At 47.8% G+C, this 12708-nt stretch overlaps 1 protein-coding gene across 1 annotated transcript in view; it reads right to left on the bottom strand.

Annotated features, from left to right (window-relative positions):
* mfsd4b (major facilitator superfamily domain containing 4B) overlaps positions 1 to 12231 on the bottom strand; it is a 29354-nt gene extending 17123 nt beyond the window's left edge. The window contains exons 1-2 of the mRNA XM_052024200.1: positions 11869 to 12231; positions 3870 to 4038 (exon numbers count right to left, since the gene is read on the bottom strand). Coding sequence (XP_051880160.1) covers positions 3870 to 4038; positions 11869 to 12123 — 424 coding nt within the window. The 5' untranslated portion in view covers positions 12124 to 12231. The remainder of the gene's footprint in view (positions 1 to 3869; positions 4039 to 11868) is intronic.
* Positions 12232 to 12708: the final 477 nt, after the last annotated feature.

Below are 12708 nucleotides of genomic sequence, written 5' to 3'. Positions count from 1 at the left end.
CCTATCACTATCTCTTACCTGCATCTACCTATCATCACCCTGTGCCCACCCATCACTGCTCTGCTTTTCCCTCCAATATACTGGGCTTCTCCTTTTCCTATCTTCAAACCTGAAGAAGGGTCCTGACCCGAAACGTTGACCGTCTGTTTTTCTCCACAGATGCTGCCTGACCTGCTGAGTTCCTCCAGCATCTTGAAGTTTAAAGGAGGTTTGCAAGGCAAGTGTTTTTATTTTAAACAGAGTGGTAGGTTGGTAGGTGCCTGGAAACACGCTGCTAGGGGAGGTGGTGGAAGCAGATACAATAGCAACATTTAAGAGGCATTTAGATAGGTACACACAGAGGCAGGGAACGGAGGGATATCAATTACATGCAGGCAGATGGGATAAGCTTAAATCGGTATCATGGTCAGCACATACATACTGGGCCGCAGGGAGTGTTGCTGTGGTGCACTGTGTGTTCTGTATCTCACAGTTCTAACATGTTCTTTTGGTTGTGTTTTTTTAAACCTCTCCAACTGCCCTCATTCCTCTATTAACCAAATGGCACCACAGGCATCGTCACCCAGACAACTTTGGTATCACAGACATTCCCTTTGTTCTCTCCACCCTCCCATCTCCCACTACTTGAAACAAATTTGATTTTTCAATTTTCCAATTCTGATAAGCAGTCATCAACCTCTCAAGGGGTTATAAGCAGTCATAACCCCTGGCTTATCTCTCCACAGATGCTGCTTGACCTGCTGAATATTTCTAGCATTTTCTCTTTTTTATTTTGGGAAATGGCCATGGCTTCCCGTTCTATTCGTATGTAGAAAATAGAACAGGGAAGCCCAGTCAGCAGAGCAGATAGGGACAGGTGAGGAAGCACAAGAGAGCTGGTAGCTTAATGGCATTTACTTTAATGCAAGGAGCCTTGCAGTTAATGGGGATGAGCTGAGAGCATGGCTCAGCAAGTGGGAGCATGATACTGTTGCAATCATGGAAACATGGTTGAGGGAAGGGCAGAAATGACAGCTCAATCTACTACCCTTGTACTACCTCAATGTTGTAATGAATTCATCTGTACAAACAGTATGCAAGACAAGTTTTTCACTACCTCGGTACAGAGAGGGATGTAACAAAAAGGGAGGGGGTGTAACACTGCTGATCAGAGAGCATTGCTACAATACTCAGGGAGGATATCCTGGAGGAATTGTCCAATGAAGCTATGTGTAGAACTTAGAAATAAGAAAGGGGTGATGACTTTGATCTGATTATAATATAGGCCTCCCAATGGTCAGTGGGAATTAGAAGAGTAGATAAGTAGACAAATTGCAGAGGGTGTTAAAAATAATAGGATTATAGTAATGCAGAATTTTAACTTTCCTAACATTGACTGGGATTGCTTTAGTGTAAGGGGCTTAGACAAGGTTGAATTTGCAAAATGCATTCAAGAGGGGTTTTTAAAGCAGATTGTAGAGTCTTACTAGGTAAGAGACTGTACTTGACCTTATCTTAAGGAATGAGGATGGGCAAATGGAAGTTTCTGTGGAGGAACCCTTCGGAAACAGAGACCATAATTCAGTAAGTTTCAAGGTATGGAAAAATACAAGGTTGGTCCTAGAGTTAAGGTCTTAAAGCTGATTTCAACAGTATAAGGCAGACCTAGTGAAAGTACATTAGGAGCAGTTGCTAGAGGCATTTAATACTAATAAGTTTAATAAGAGACATTCGATAAGTTGGGGGGTGGGGGGTGGTGGTGTTGTTTAAAGGCAAATTAATAAGAGCTCAGATTCAACATGTCCCTGCAAGGTTAAGAAGCAAAGATGGCAAGATTAGGCAACCTTGGTTTAGAAAGGAAATTGAAGGTTTCATCTGAAATGAGAAGGAAGCATAATGTGTCAAGTATAGACATTTGATTTCAAGTAGAGGGGATGTAGGAGAGAACTTATAAGTAGATCAAAAAGTCATGAAATAGCCTTAGCAAGCAGGATCCTATTCTACAAATAGGATCCCATTTGTGGAACCAGGGGATACAAATGGTATCCCAAATGAATACTTCTCATCAGTATTCACCAGGGAAAATGACATGGACGATGCACAGTTGTAAGGGGGTTACGTTGATATTCTAGAACATGTCTGTGTCAGGAAGGAGAAAGTATTAGAGACATTGGCAGACATTAAGGTGGATAATTCCCCAGGGCCTGATGGGATCTACCCCAGGATGCTATTTTGGAAGCAAGAAATTGCTCGGGCTCCAAGGCGTTTTTGCATTTTTGTTAAGACGTAGGCGAGGTAACAGAAAAGACTGGAAGATAACTAATGTTGTTCTCTTATTCAAAAAGGGCAGTCGGAATAAGCCAGGAAACTTACAGGCCGATGAGCCTTATTTCAATAGTAGTGAAATTATTGGAGAAAATTCTAATGGACAGGATTTATGTTAACTTGGAAAGGCAGGAATTGATTAAGAGTATCTCACACATCTTATTTGAGGAGGTAACTAAGAAAATTCATCCAGCACAGTAGATGTGGTTTACACTAACTTTAGCAAGACTTTTGACAAAGTCCTGCATGGTTGGCTGGTCCAGAAGGTCAGGGCACTTGGGATCCAAAGTGCATTGGCAAAATGGATCCAAGTTTGGCTTGTGATAGGAGGCAGAGGGTATATCTCTGAATGGAAGTCTGTAACAAGCGGTGTACCACAGAAATCGGAGCTGGGACTATTGGTGTTTGACAAATATACAAATGACTTGGATGAGAATATAGGTGGACTAATTAGTAAGTTTGCTGATGACAAAAATTGGTGTAGTAGTAGATAGCGAAGGAGGTTGTGAAAGGATAGAGGGTCATAGATCAGTTGGAAAGTTGGGCTGAGCAGTAGCAGACAAGTGCAAGGTAATGTTAATATCAAATACTAACAGGACACATAGAGTAAATAACAGTGATCTCACGAGTCTTGATGTACAAAGGGATCTTCATGTGCAAGTTCATAGCTCCCTGAAAATGAAGTAGGTGGATAGGGTAGTGACGAAGGCATTCAGTACACTTGCCTTCATAGACCAAGGCACTGTACTGGGATGTCATGCTGCAGATTTACGAAATACTGGTCAGGTCACATGGAGTATTGTGTATAGTTCTGGTCACCACACTACAGGAAGGATGTGGTAGCATTAGAAAGACTGCAGAAGAGAAATTCACCAGGATGTTGCCTGAAATGGAAGGCTGTAGCCATAAGGAGAGATTGGATAGGCTGTGTTAATTCTCACTGGAATGCAGAAGGCTGAGGGGTGACCTCATTTAGGTTTATAAAATTACGAGGGGCATAGATAGGATGAATAGTCAGTGTTTTTCCTAGGGTGGGGGATCTGGACGTCATAGGTTTAATGTGATACGGGGTAAAGTTAAAGGAGATCAGAGAGGAAAATGTTTCCCAGAGGGTGGTGATTATATGGAATAAGCTGCCAGAGGAAGAGGTGGAGGCAAATACCATGACAGCAGTTAAAATGCATTTGGACAAGTACTTGGATAGAAAAGGAATAGAGGGCTACAGGCCTAATGCGGGTAAACGGGATTAGCATAGATAGGCATCACCATTGGCATGAACAAGTTGGGCCAGAGGGCTCATTTCCACACTGTATAATTGTGACTCTAGGTGTATTAACATGTTTATTATGTTAAAGGCTCAACTGGGTCTCCCTCATTTGTTTGCATTTGACTTAAATACATGACTCTGCGGCCAGATTTACCCAGGCTGTCTCTATATTCAAGTTAATGTGACATTTAAACATTAAACATAAAAAGGCAGTCGGTACATAAACAACACTTTTAACTTAAATTCAGACAATTCAAATCACAATCTCATTCATTCTGCCACTAAAGAGTGAATGTACCCATTAACAAGTGGTGATCCATGTAGTCGAACAGCAGCCCACCAACCAACGAGCCCCCTACGTAGCCCAGTGAGCGACCCACAAAGATGTAGCTGATTTCACTGATATTCCTGTTGACATTAATTGCCAACTCTTTGAAAGTAGGACCCAAAACAGCAATGCCCATCCCCTGAGGAGATAGAAAAACAGGAGTCACTTCACAGCACAGCTGACAGGTAATACAAGTGAATAAGCACAACCAGCATTAATCCCAGTAACTTTCATGTCACTAAGAAAATAGTAGTAGGTCACCGGGTCCCTCTATCTTGCCCCACCATTCAATGTGGCATGGTTGATTTATGTTGACTTTGACTCCTCTTCTGTACCAGTTCCTCATAACCATCAATTCCTCGATCTTTCAAATATTTAGCCATCTCCACCTTAAATACATCGAATGATCTGGCCTCCACCAAAGATTCACTACCCTCGAAGAGAAGAAATGTCTTCACACCTCAGTTATAAATGACCAGTTCCTTATATAGTAGCTACGTCCCTTTGTTTGTGACACTCCCACCAGTGAAAACATCTCAAAATCTACCCTGACAAGCCCCTTAGGATCTTGGAACTATAGAGCACAATACAATCCCTTCAGCCCACCATGTTGTGCCAACCTTCAAACCACTTCCTAAGACTATCTAACCCCTTCCTCCCACATATCACTCTATCTTAAATTCCTCCATATGCTTATCTAACAATCTCTTGAACTTGACCAATGTATCAGCCCCCACTACCACCCCAGGCAGCGCATTCCATGCACCAACCACTCTCTGGGTGAAAAACCTCCCTCTGACGTCTTCCTTGAACTTCCCACCCATTACCTTAAAGCCATGCCCTCTTGTATTAAGCACTGGTGCCCTGGGAAAGAGGCACTGGCTGTCCACTCTATCTATTCCTCTTAATATTTTGTATACCTCTATGATGTCTCCCCTCATCCTCCTTCTCTCCAATGAGTAAAGCCCTAGCTCCTTTCGTCTCTCCTCATAATCCATACTCTCTAATCCAGGCAGCATCCTGGTAAATCTCCTCTGCACCACTTTCCAACGCCTCCACATCCTTCCTATAATGAGGCAACCAGAACTGGACACAGTACTCCAAGTGTGGTCTAACTAGAGTTTTGTAAAGCTGCATCATTACTTCGCAGCTCTTAAACTCGATCCCACAATTTATGAAAGCTAACACCCCGTAAGCTTTCTTAACTACCCTATCCACCTGTGTGGCAACTTTCAGTGATCTGTGGATGAGCCCCCAGATCCCTCTGCTCCTCTACACTACCCAGAATCCTGCCATTTACCTTCTATTCCGCCTTGGAGTTTGTCCTTCCAAAGTGTCCCACCTCATACTTCTCCGGATTGAACTTCATCTGCCACTTGTCAGCCCAGCTCTGCATCCTATCAATATCCCTCTGTAAGCTTCAACAGCCCTTCACACTATACACTACACCACCAATCTTTGTGTCATCTGCAAACTTGCTAAACCACCCTTCCACCCCCTCATCTAAGTCATTAATAAATATCACAAAAAGTAGAGGTCACAGAAATGATCCCTTGTGGGACACTACTAGTCACAGCCATCCAATCTCAATGCACTCCCTCCACCACAACCCTCTGCTTTCTACAGGCAAGCCAATTCTGAATCCACACAGTCAAGCCTCCCCTTGGCCTCTGACCTTCTGAAGCCTACCATGCGCAACCTTGTCAAACGCCTTACTAAAATCCATGTAGACCACATCTACTACACTACCCTCATCAATCTTCCTGATCACCTCCTCAAAGAACCCTATCAGGCTTGTGAGGCAAGATCTTCCCTTCACAAATCCATGCTGGCTGTCCCTAATCAGTCCACGATTCTCTAAATGATCACAGATCCTATCTCTTAGAATCCTTTCTAGCAGCTTACCCACCACAGACGTAAGGCTCACTGGTCTGTAATTCCCTGGACTATCCTTACTACCTTTTTTGAATAAGGGGACAACATTCGCCACCCTCCAATCCTCCGGTACCATACCCGTGGACAATGAGGATTCAAAGATCCTAGCCAACGGTTCAGCAACCTCCTCCCTCGCCTCACGAAGCAGCATGGGGAATATTCCGTCAGTCCCCAGGGACTTATCTGTCCTAATATTTTCTAACAGCTCCAACACATCCTCTCTCTTGATATCTACATACTCTAGAACATTACCCTTACCAACACTGTCCTCAGCATCATCAAGACCCCTCTCCTTGGTGAATACTGAAGAGAAGTATTCATTGAGAACCTCACCCACTTCCACAGCTTCCAGGCACATCTTCCCACCTTGATCTTTACTTGGACCTACCTTTACTCTAGCCATCCTTCTGCTCTTCACGTACGAGTAAAGCGCCTTGGGATTCTCCTTAACCCTACTCACCAAAGCCTTTTCATGTCCCCTTCTCGCTCTCCTCAGCCCCTTAAGTTCCCTCCTTGCCACTCTATATTCCTCACGAGCCCTGTCTGATCCTTGCTGCTTACACCTTATGTATGCTGCCTTCTTCTTGCTAACTAGTTGTTCCATCTCTCTTGTCACCCCATGGTTCCTTCACCCTGCCAATCCTTCTCTGCCTCACCGGAACAAATTCATCCCTAACATCCTGCAAGAGATCCCTGAACATCAACCACATCTCTACAGTACATTTCCCTTCAAAAATGTCATCCCAATTTACAATCCCAAGTTCTCACCTTATAGCCTCATAATTCGCCTTTCCCCAGTTAAATATCTTCCCGTCCTCTTTGCTCCTATCCCTGTCCATGACAATTCTAAAGGTTATGGAGCAGTGGTCGCCGTCCCCCAAATGCTCACCCACTGATAGATCTGTCACCTGACCCAGTTCACTACCTAAAACTAGATCTAATATGGCATTTCCTCTAGTCAGCCTGTCAACATACTGTGACAGGAATCTGTCCTGGACACACTTAACAAGCTCTGCCCCATCTGAACCTTTCGCACAAAGCAGGTGCCAATCAATATTTGGGAAGTTGAAGTCTCCCACTATAATAACCGTTATTTTCACATCTTTCCAAAATCTGCCTTCCAATCTGCTCCTCAGTATCCCTACTGCTACTGGGGGACCTATAGAATACTCCCAGTAGAGTAACTGCTCCTTTCTTGTTCCTAACTTCCACCCATATTGACTCTACAGAGGATCCTTCTACATTATCCACCCCTTCTGCAGCTGTAATAGTATCCCTGACCAGTATTGCCACCCCTCCTCCTCTTCTTCCTCCTCCCCCATCCCTTTTAAAACACTGAAAACCAGGAATATTCAATATCCATTCCTGCCCTGATGTCAGCCATGTCTCTGTAATAGCCACAATATCGTAGTCCCGTGTACTTATCCAAGCTCTCAGTTCACCTCCCTTATTCCTGATGCTTCTTGCATTTAAGTAAATGCACTTTAGCCCATCCGCCTTACTACTTTTATATCCTATACTCTGCTTCTCCTTCCTCAAAGCCTCTCTACCTGTTAGATCTGACTTTTCCCCATCCCCTTCTTCCTCTGACCTACTCCTCCAGTTCCCATCCCCCTTGCAAACTAGTTTAAACCCTCCCAAACCACCCCAGCAAACCTGGCTGCAAGGATATTGGCCCCCCTCAGGTTCGGGTGTAACCCGTCCTTACGTTTGAATAATGTCACCCCTCGTCCTTCTAAACTCCAAGGAATATAGACCCAAGTAATTTGAAACTCCCCAACCCTCTCAGTGCAGTATAGCTTTTGGAGCATCAACATTTTCCCAATTTCAGACCAAGCTCTGTCACATCATCAGGTACAGAGTGAAGATCTTCAGATTAACAAGTCCACAGTTTCAAAACAATCCTTGCTTTGCCCTCCTGGGACCTCTCTTATCCCATGCAACAAACCCAGTGTGCTACACAAGGCACCACATCCAAGGTCACACTTGCTGTAACCCTCAAAGCAAGCCAGATCATCAACTTTTAGGCAGAAGTGCAAACTAGGCCTTTTATTAGCTGTCTCTTCCGGGGCCTTTTAGGTTACAGTTCAATAATCAAACAGCAAAAGATGGAAACAAAATTTTATGATTTTGTTTCCCAAAGTGGTGCATGTTTTAACTTAAAGGAGGGGGGGGGGGGGGGGGGGGGCTTGAAGTTTTCACCTCCAAGTAAACAGAGTTGAGAGACAGCTTGGACATGATGTGAACTGAATGGTGAAATAGATTCTGGGCACTGAAAGGCCCACTGGTTAAAGTACATTGATCCAGAAATAGGAGCTCAAATCCCACAAAGGTAGCTAAGGAACTTAAATTCCAGTAACCAAATAAAATCTAGAATTTAAAAAAAAGGGGAAGTTTCAGTAACGGAAGCCTTGTTACTACTGCATTATGCCAATGAGGAAAGAAAATCTGCCATCCTTCAACCAAGGACTGCAGATACTAGACACCCAAACTAAAAACAGAAAATTCTGTAAATACTCAGTAGGTTAGGCAACATATGTGAGGAAAATGAATTAACCTGCCCTGTTCTGATGAAAAGTTATCAATCTGAAATGTTAACTGATTCCCTCTGCAAAGATGCTACCTGACCTGCTGCATTTCCAGAACCTTTAATTACAATCAACCACTTAAACTCAAAGATCAAGAGGATTGGCAGATAGAGTTTGGTGTCATCAATGTATGCTCCAAAAATCCATACATGGATTGTAGTGACAGACACAGCTATTGTTCTTCATCCATCGATACAGAGACCAGCAGTCAGTCTCCCTCTCCCTCTTCTCCAACTCACTGAGCAAAAACCGCCAGCACGTTGTAATCTTCTTGCTGTCTTGATGACGTCACAAACACACTACTACTCTACTGTCCGGGTGCCTTAAAGGGACCTTCACCAAATAGCAACCTGGCTCGTAACAGTATGGTGAACTGAGACAGGAAGTGTCTGGTCCAATTTTTCATTGAGTGGGTCTTCAGCAAGACAATGGATTTTCTCTAATCCAGTTTTTGTCAAATGAAAGTGAGGAGTTTAAAGTAATTATTGTTAGTGAAGAAAAAATACTGGAAAAATTAATGACTATAACTGCCAAATCCCCTGATCTGATGGTATACTTTCTAAGTTTTTAACAGAGGTGCTTGAGGATATGTGATGTTTTTCATCTTTCAGAATTCCCAAGGTCTTTGGAAGGTCCTGGTAGGTTAGAAGGTAGAAAATGTAACCCTGCTGTTCAAGAAAAGAGAAAAAGAAAAAAAAAGATGAAGGGCATGCATTTAAGGTGAGAGGGGGTAGGTTCAGAACAGATATGAGGGGTACGTTTTCTTATTCAGAGAGTGGTGGATGCCTGGAATGTGTTGCCTGATAGGGTGCTGGAGGCAAACTCATTTGGGGCTTTTAAGAGGGACTTGGATGGGCACATGAATGAGAGGAAAATGGAGGGATATGGGCATTCTGCAGGTAGGAGGGATTAGCTATGTCGGCACAACATTGTGGGCTGAAGGGCCTGTTCTGCGCTGTACTGTTCTAATGTATGTGAAGGATTATTTCACATTTACAAGCAATGATCTGTCATATGAATGAGAAATGTAGTGGGGGGGTGGCAGTGAGGGGGTAGCAAGGGTAGATCCTTGGAGGACACAAGGTAACAGAGAGAATGGGAAGAAAACACACTGCTGGAGCATTGACACACCCATAATGTGTCCAGCAGCCCCTTTAAAACTTCTGTGGATCCCTAGGATGTACTGACTTTCAGATGACAACCTTAAAGGAACCCACCAACCACCACCAAGACCCAACTTCAATTACTCATTAAGCAGAAATCAAAAAAAATAAGCAGATGCTGGAACTCTGAAATAAGAGAAGAAAATGCTTGAAGACCTCAGGCCAGGCAGCATCCATTTTCAACAATTCCAAGAGGAAAGGGTTCTATCTACCCCACCTATGCACCTCATGATTTTTTTTTAATATATCTCACTCAGGCACCCTTCAGCCTCTTCCTTTCTAAGGAAAATAAACCCACTCTATGCAGTCCCTCCTCATAACTGAAAACCTCCAAACTAGGCAACATCCTGTTGAATTTTCCCTCCATCCTCTCCAGTGCAATCACATCCTTTACGTATTATGGCAAACAGAGAAGCACACTGTACTCCAACTGTGGCCTAACCAATCAGTTGCATCATAACCTCCTTGCTTGTGCTTTCCATGCCACAGCTAATAAAGACAAATATCCTGTACAACATGCCTCATCAATACTCCCCAAGAACCAACCACTGTGTGGGTCCTAGATTTATTAATTCTCCCAAAATGCAGCGCCTCAGTTTTAAGGATCCATGTGATACTGTACTCAGTCATAAGGCGAGGATGTCCCACACCACTTCCCATGCCAGAGGAAGGTTCTTCTCCACTGGCATCTCTCTTCACTCCCCCCCCCCCACCCCGGTCCCCACCCCAGGAGGAGGTTGTGATCGTCTGCCACTGTGCTCCCAAATATGGAAGGGGATCTTCCTCCACAACCCCCCACTCAGGGCCTATCCCTACTCCACTACCTCTTCCCCCAAGGATCTCTTCTCTCCCCACTCCACTGATACGGGACGGGGTGAGAGTCCCCCCCCCACCCTCCCCAAGGGGTCTCTCTCTCTCTCCCAACCCCAACTCTCCCCGAGGGGTCCCTCTCTCACTGTCCCCCCCACCCCCCCCCCCCACTCTCCCCAAGCGGTCTCTCTCTCACTATCCCCCCCACCCCCCGAAGGATCTCTCTCTCTCTCACTGTACCCCCCACCCTCCCCAAGGGCTCTCTCTTCCCCCCAAACCCCCACCCTCCCTGAGGGATCTCTCTCTCTCTCTGTTACCCCCACCCCCCGACTCAGTCCCCGAGCAGTCCCCCTCTCAGTCCCCCCCACCCCCCCACGGGGTCTCTCTCTGTCCCCCTGCCCCACTTTCCCCAAGGGATCTCTCTATCATTGTCCGCCCCCACAAGGGGTCTCTCTCTTCCCCCCACCCCCAACTCACAGTCCCCAAGGGGTCTCTCTTCCCCAACCCCAACTTTCCCCGAGGGGTCTCTCTCTCACTGTCCCCCCCACCCCCCGAAGGGCCTCTCTCTCTCTCACTGTCTCCCCCCCACCCTCCCCGAGGGGTCTCTCTCTCTCTCACTCAGTCCCCCCCCACCCTCCCAGAGGGGTCTCTCTCTCTCACTCACTGACCCCCCCCACCCTCCCCGAGGGGTCTCTCTCTCTCACTCAGTCCCCCCCCACCCTCCCCGAGGGGTCTCTCTCTCTCTCTCACTCAGTCCCCCCCCATCCTCCCCGAGGGGTCTCTCTCTCTCACTCACTGTCCCCCCCCCCACCCTCCCCGAGGGGTCTCTCTCTCACTGTCCCCCCACCCTCCCCGAGGGGTGTCTCTCTCGCTCTCTCTCACTGTCCCCCCCCCACCCTCCCCGAGGGGTCTCTCTCTCACTCACTGTCCCCCCCACCCTCCCCGAGGGGTCTCTCTCTCACTCACTGTCTCCCCCCCCACCCTCCCCGAGGGGTCTCTCTCTCACTCACTGTCCCCCCCATCCTCCCCGAGGGGTCTCTCTCTCTCACTCACTGTCCCCCCCCCCTACCCTCCCCGAGGGGTCTCTCTCTCACTGTCTCCCCCCCCCACCCTCCCCGAGGGGTCTCTCTCTCACTCACTGTCTCCCCCCCCCACCCTCCCCGAGGGGTCTCTCTCTCACTCACTGTACCCCCCCACCCTCCCCGAGGGGTCTCTCTCTCACTCACTGTCCCCCCCCACCCTCCCCGAGGGGTCTCTCTCTCACTCACTGTCCCCCCCACCCTCCCCGAGGGGTCTCTCTCTCACTCACTGTCCCCCCCACCCTCCCCGAGGGGTCTCTCTCTCACTCACTGTCTCCCCCCCCCACCCTCCCCGAGGGGTCTCTCACTCACTCACTGTCCCCCCCACCCTCCCCGCGGGGTCTCTCTTCTCTCCATCTCACCGGGATGATTCCATCGCCCCCTCCGCACTCACCAACCCGAGGAAGGCGGCACAAAGCAGCAGGGTGTCCGCCCAGCGGCCGCCGCGAATCACCACCAGCCTGGGCTCGGCCCCGGTGTCCGCGCCGCCCAGCCGCCGGCGCCGGCCGCCGGGAGGCCGCTTCTCGCACAGCGTCTGCTCCTCCTCTTCCACCGCATCCTCCTCCTCCTCCGCCAGCTGCTGCAGGGGACGCGCGAACCGCACCTGCTTCTTGCCCGCAGCCGAAGGGCCGCCCATCCGGCCTGACATGTCCGATCCGGTCCGGTCTGTGCACCACTCAGCCCGGCCGGACCAAGCGTCCGACCCCCGCCACAACCCGCATCGCTCCGGACCTGGACTCCTCAGCCGCAGCGCGCATGTGCCAGGAGGCCGGCCCTAGTGCGCGTGCGCGCGGTGGTGGCCCGTTGTGCGAAGGGGCGGGCCGTATCGCGGGGTGGGTGGGGAGGGAGGCGGCGGGGCGTAGTGCGCGTGCGCGGGGAGGCGGGAGCTGAATCAGAAGATCACTGACTGACATGACCTGAAGTTTGTTGTTCAGCACCGGCACGGTGCAAAGACATTAAATCGCTATTCGTGCACAAGCACTCCCGAGTCCCTCCGCACAACTGCATGCTGCAATCTTTCACCATTTAAATTATAATGGGATCATCTAATTTTCCTTCCAAAGTGGATGACCTGGCATTTACCAACGCTGTACTTCATCTGCTGGACCCCTTGCCCGCTCACTTAACCCATCTACGTAGCCTCTCCGCATCCTCAGCTACATCCATTTCGTTTATTGCCTGTGCCACTGTAATGTTATTATTTGGTGGCCTATAGACAACTGCCACCAGTTAT

Source organism: Pristis pectinata, chromosome 10, assembly GCF_009764475.1.
Source record: "Pristis pectinata isolate sPriPec2 chromosome 10, sPriPec2.1.pri, whole genome shotgun sequence".
Classification (NCBI taxonomy): domain Eukaryota; kingdom Metazoa; phylum Chordata; class Chondrichthyes; order Rhinopristiformes; family Pristidae; genus Pristis; species Pristis pectinata.
This window is presented reverse-complemented; position numbering and strand designations above follow the sequence as displayed.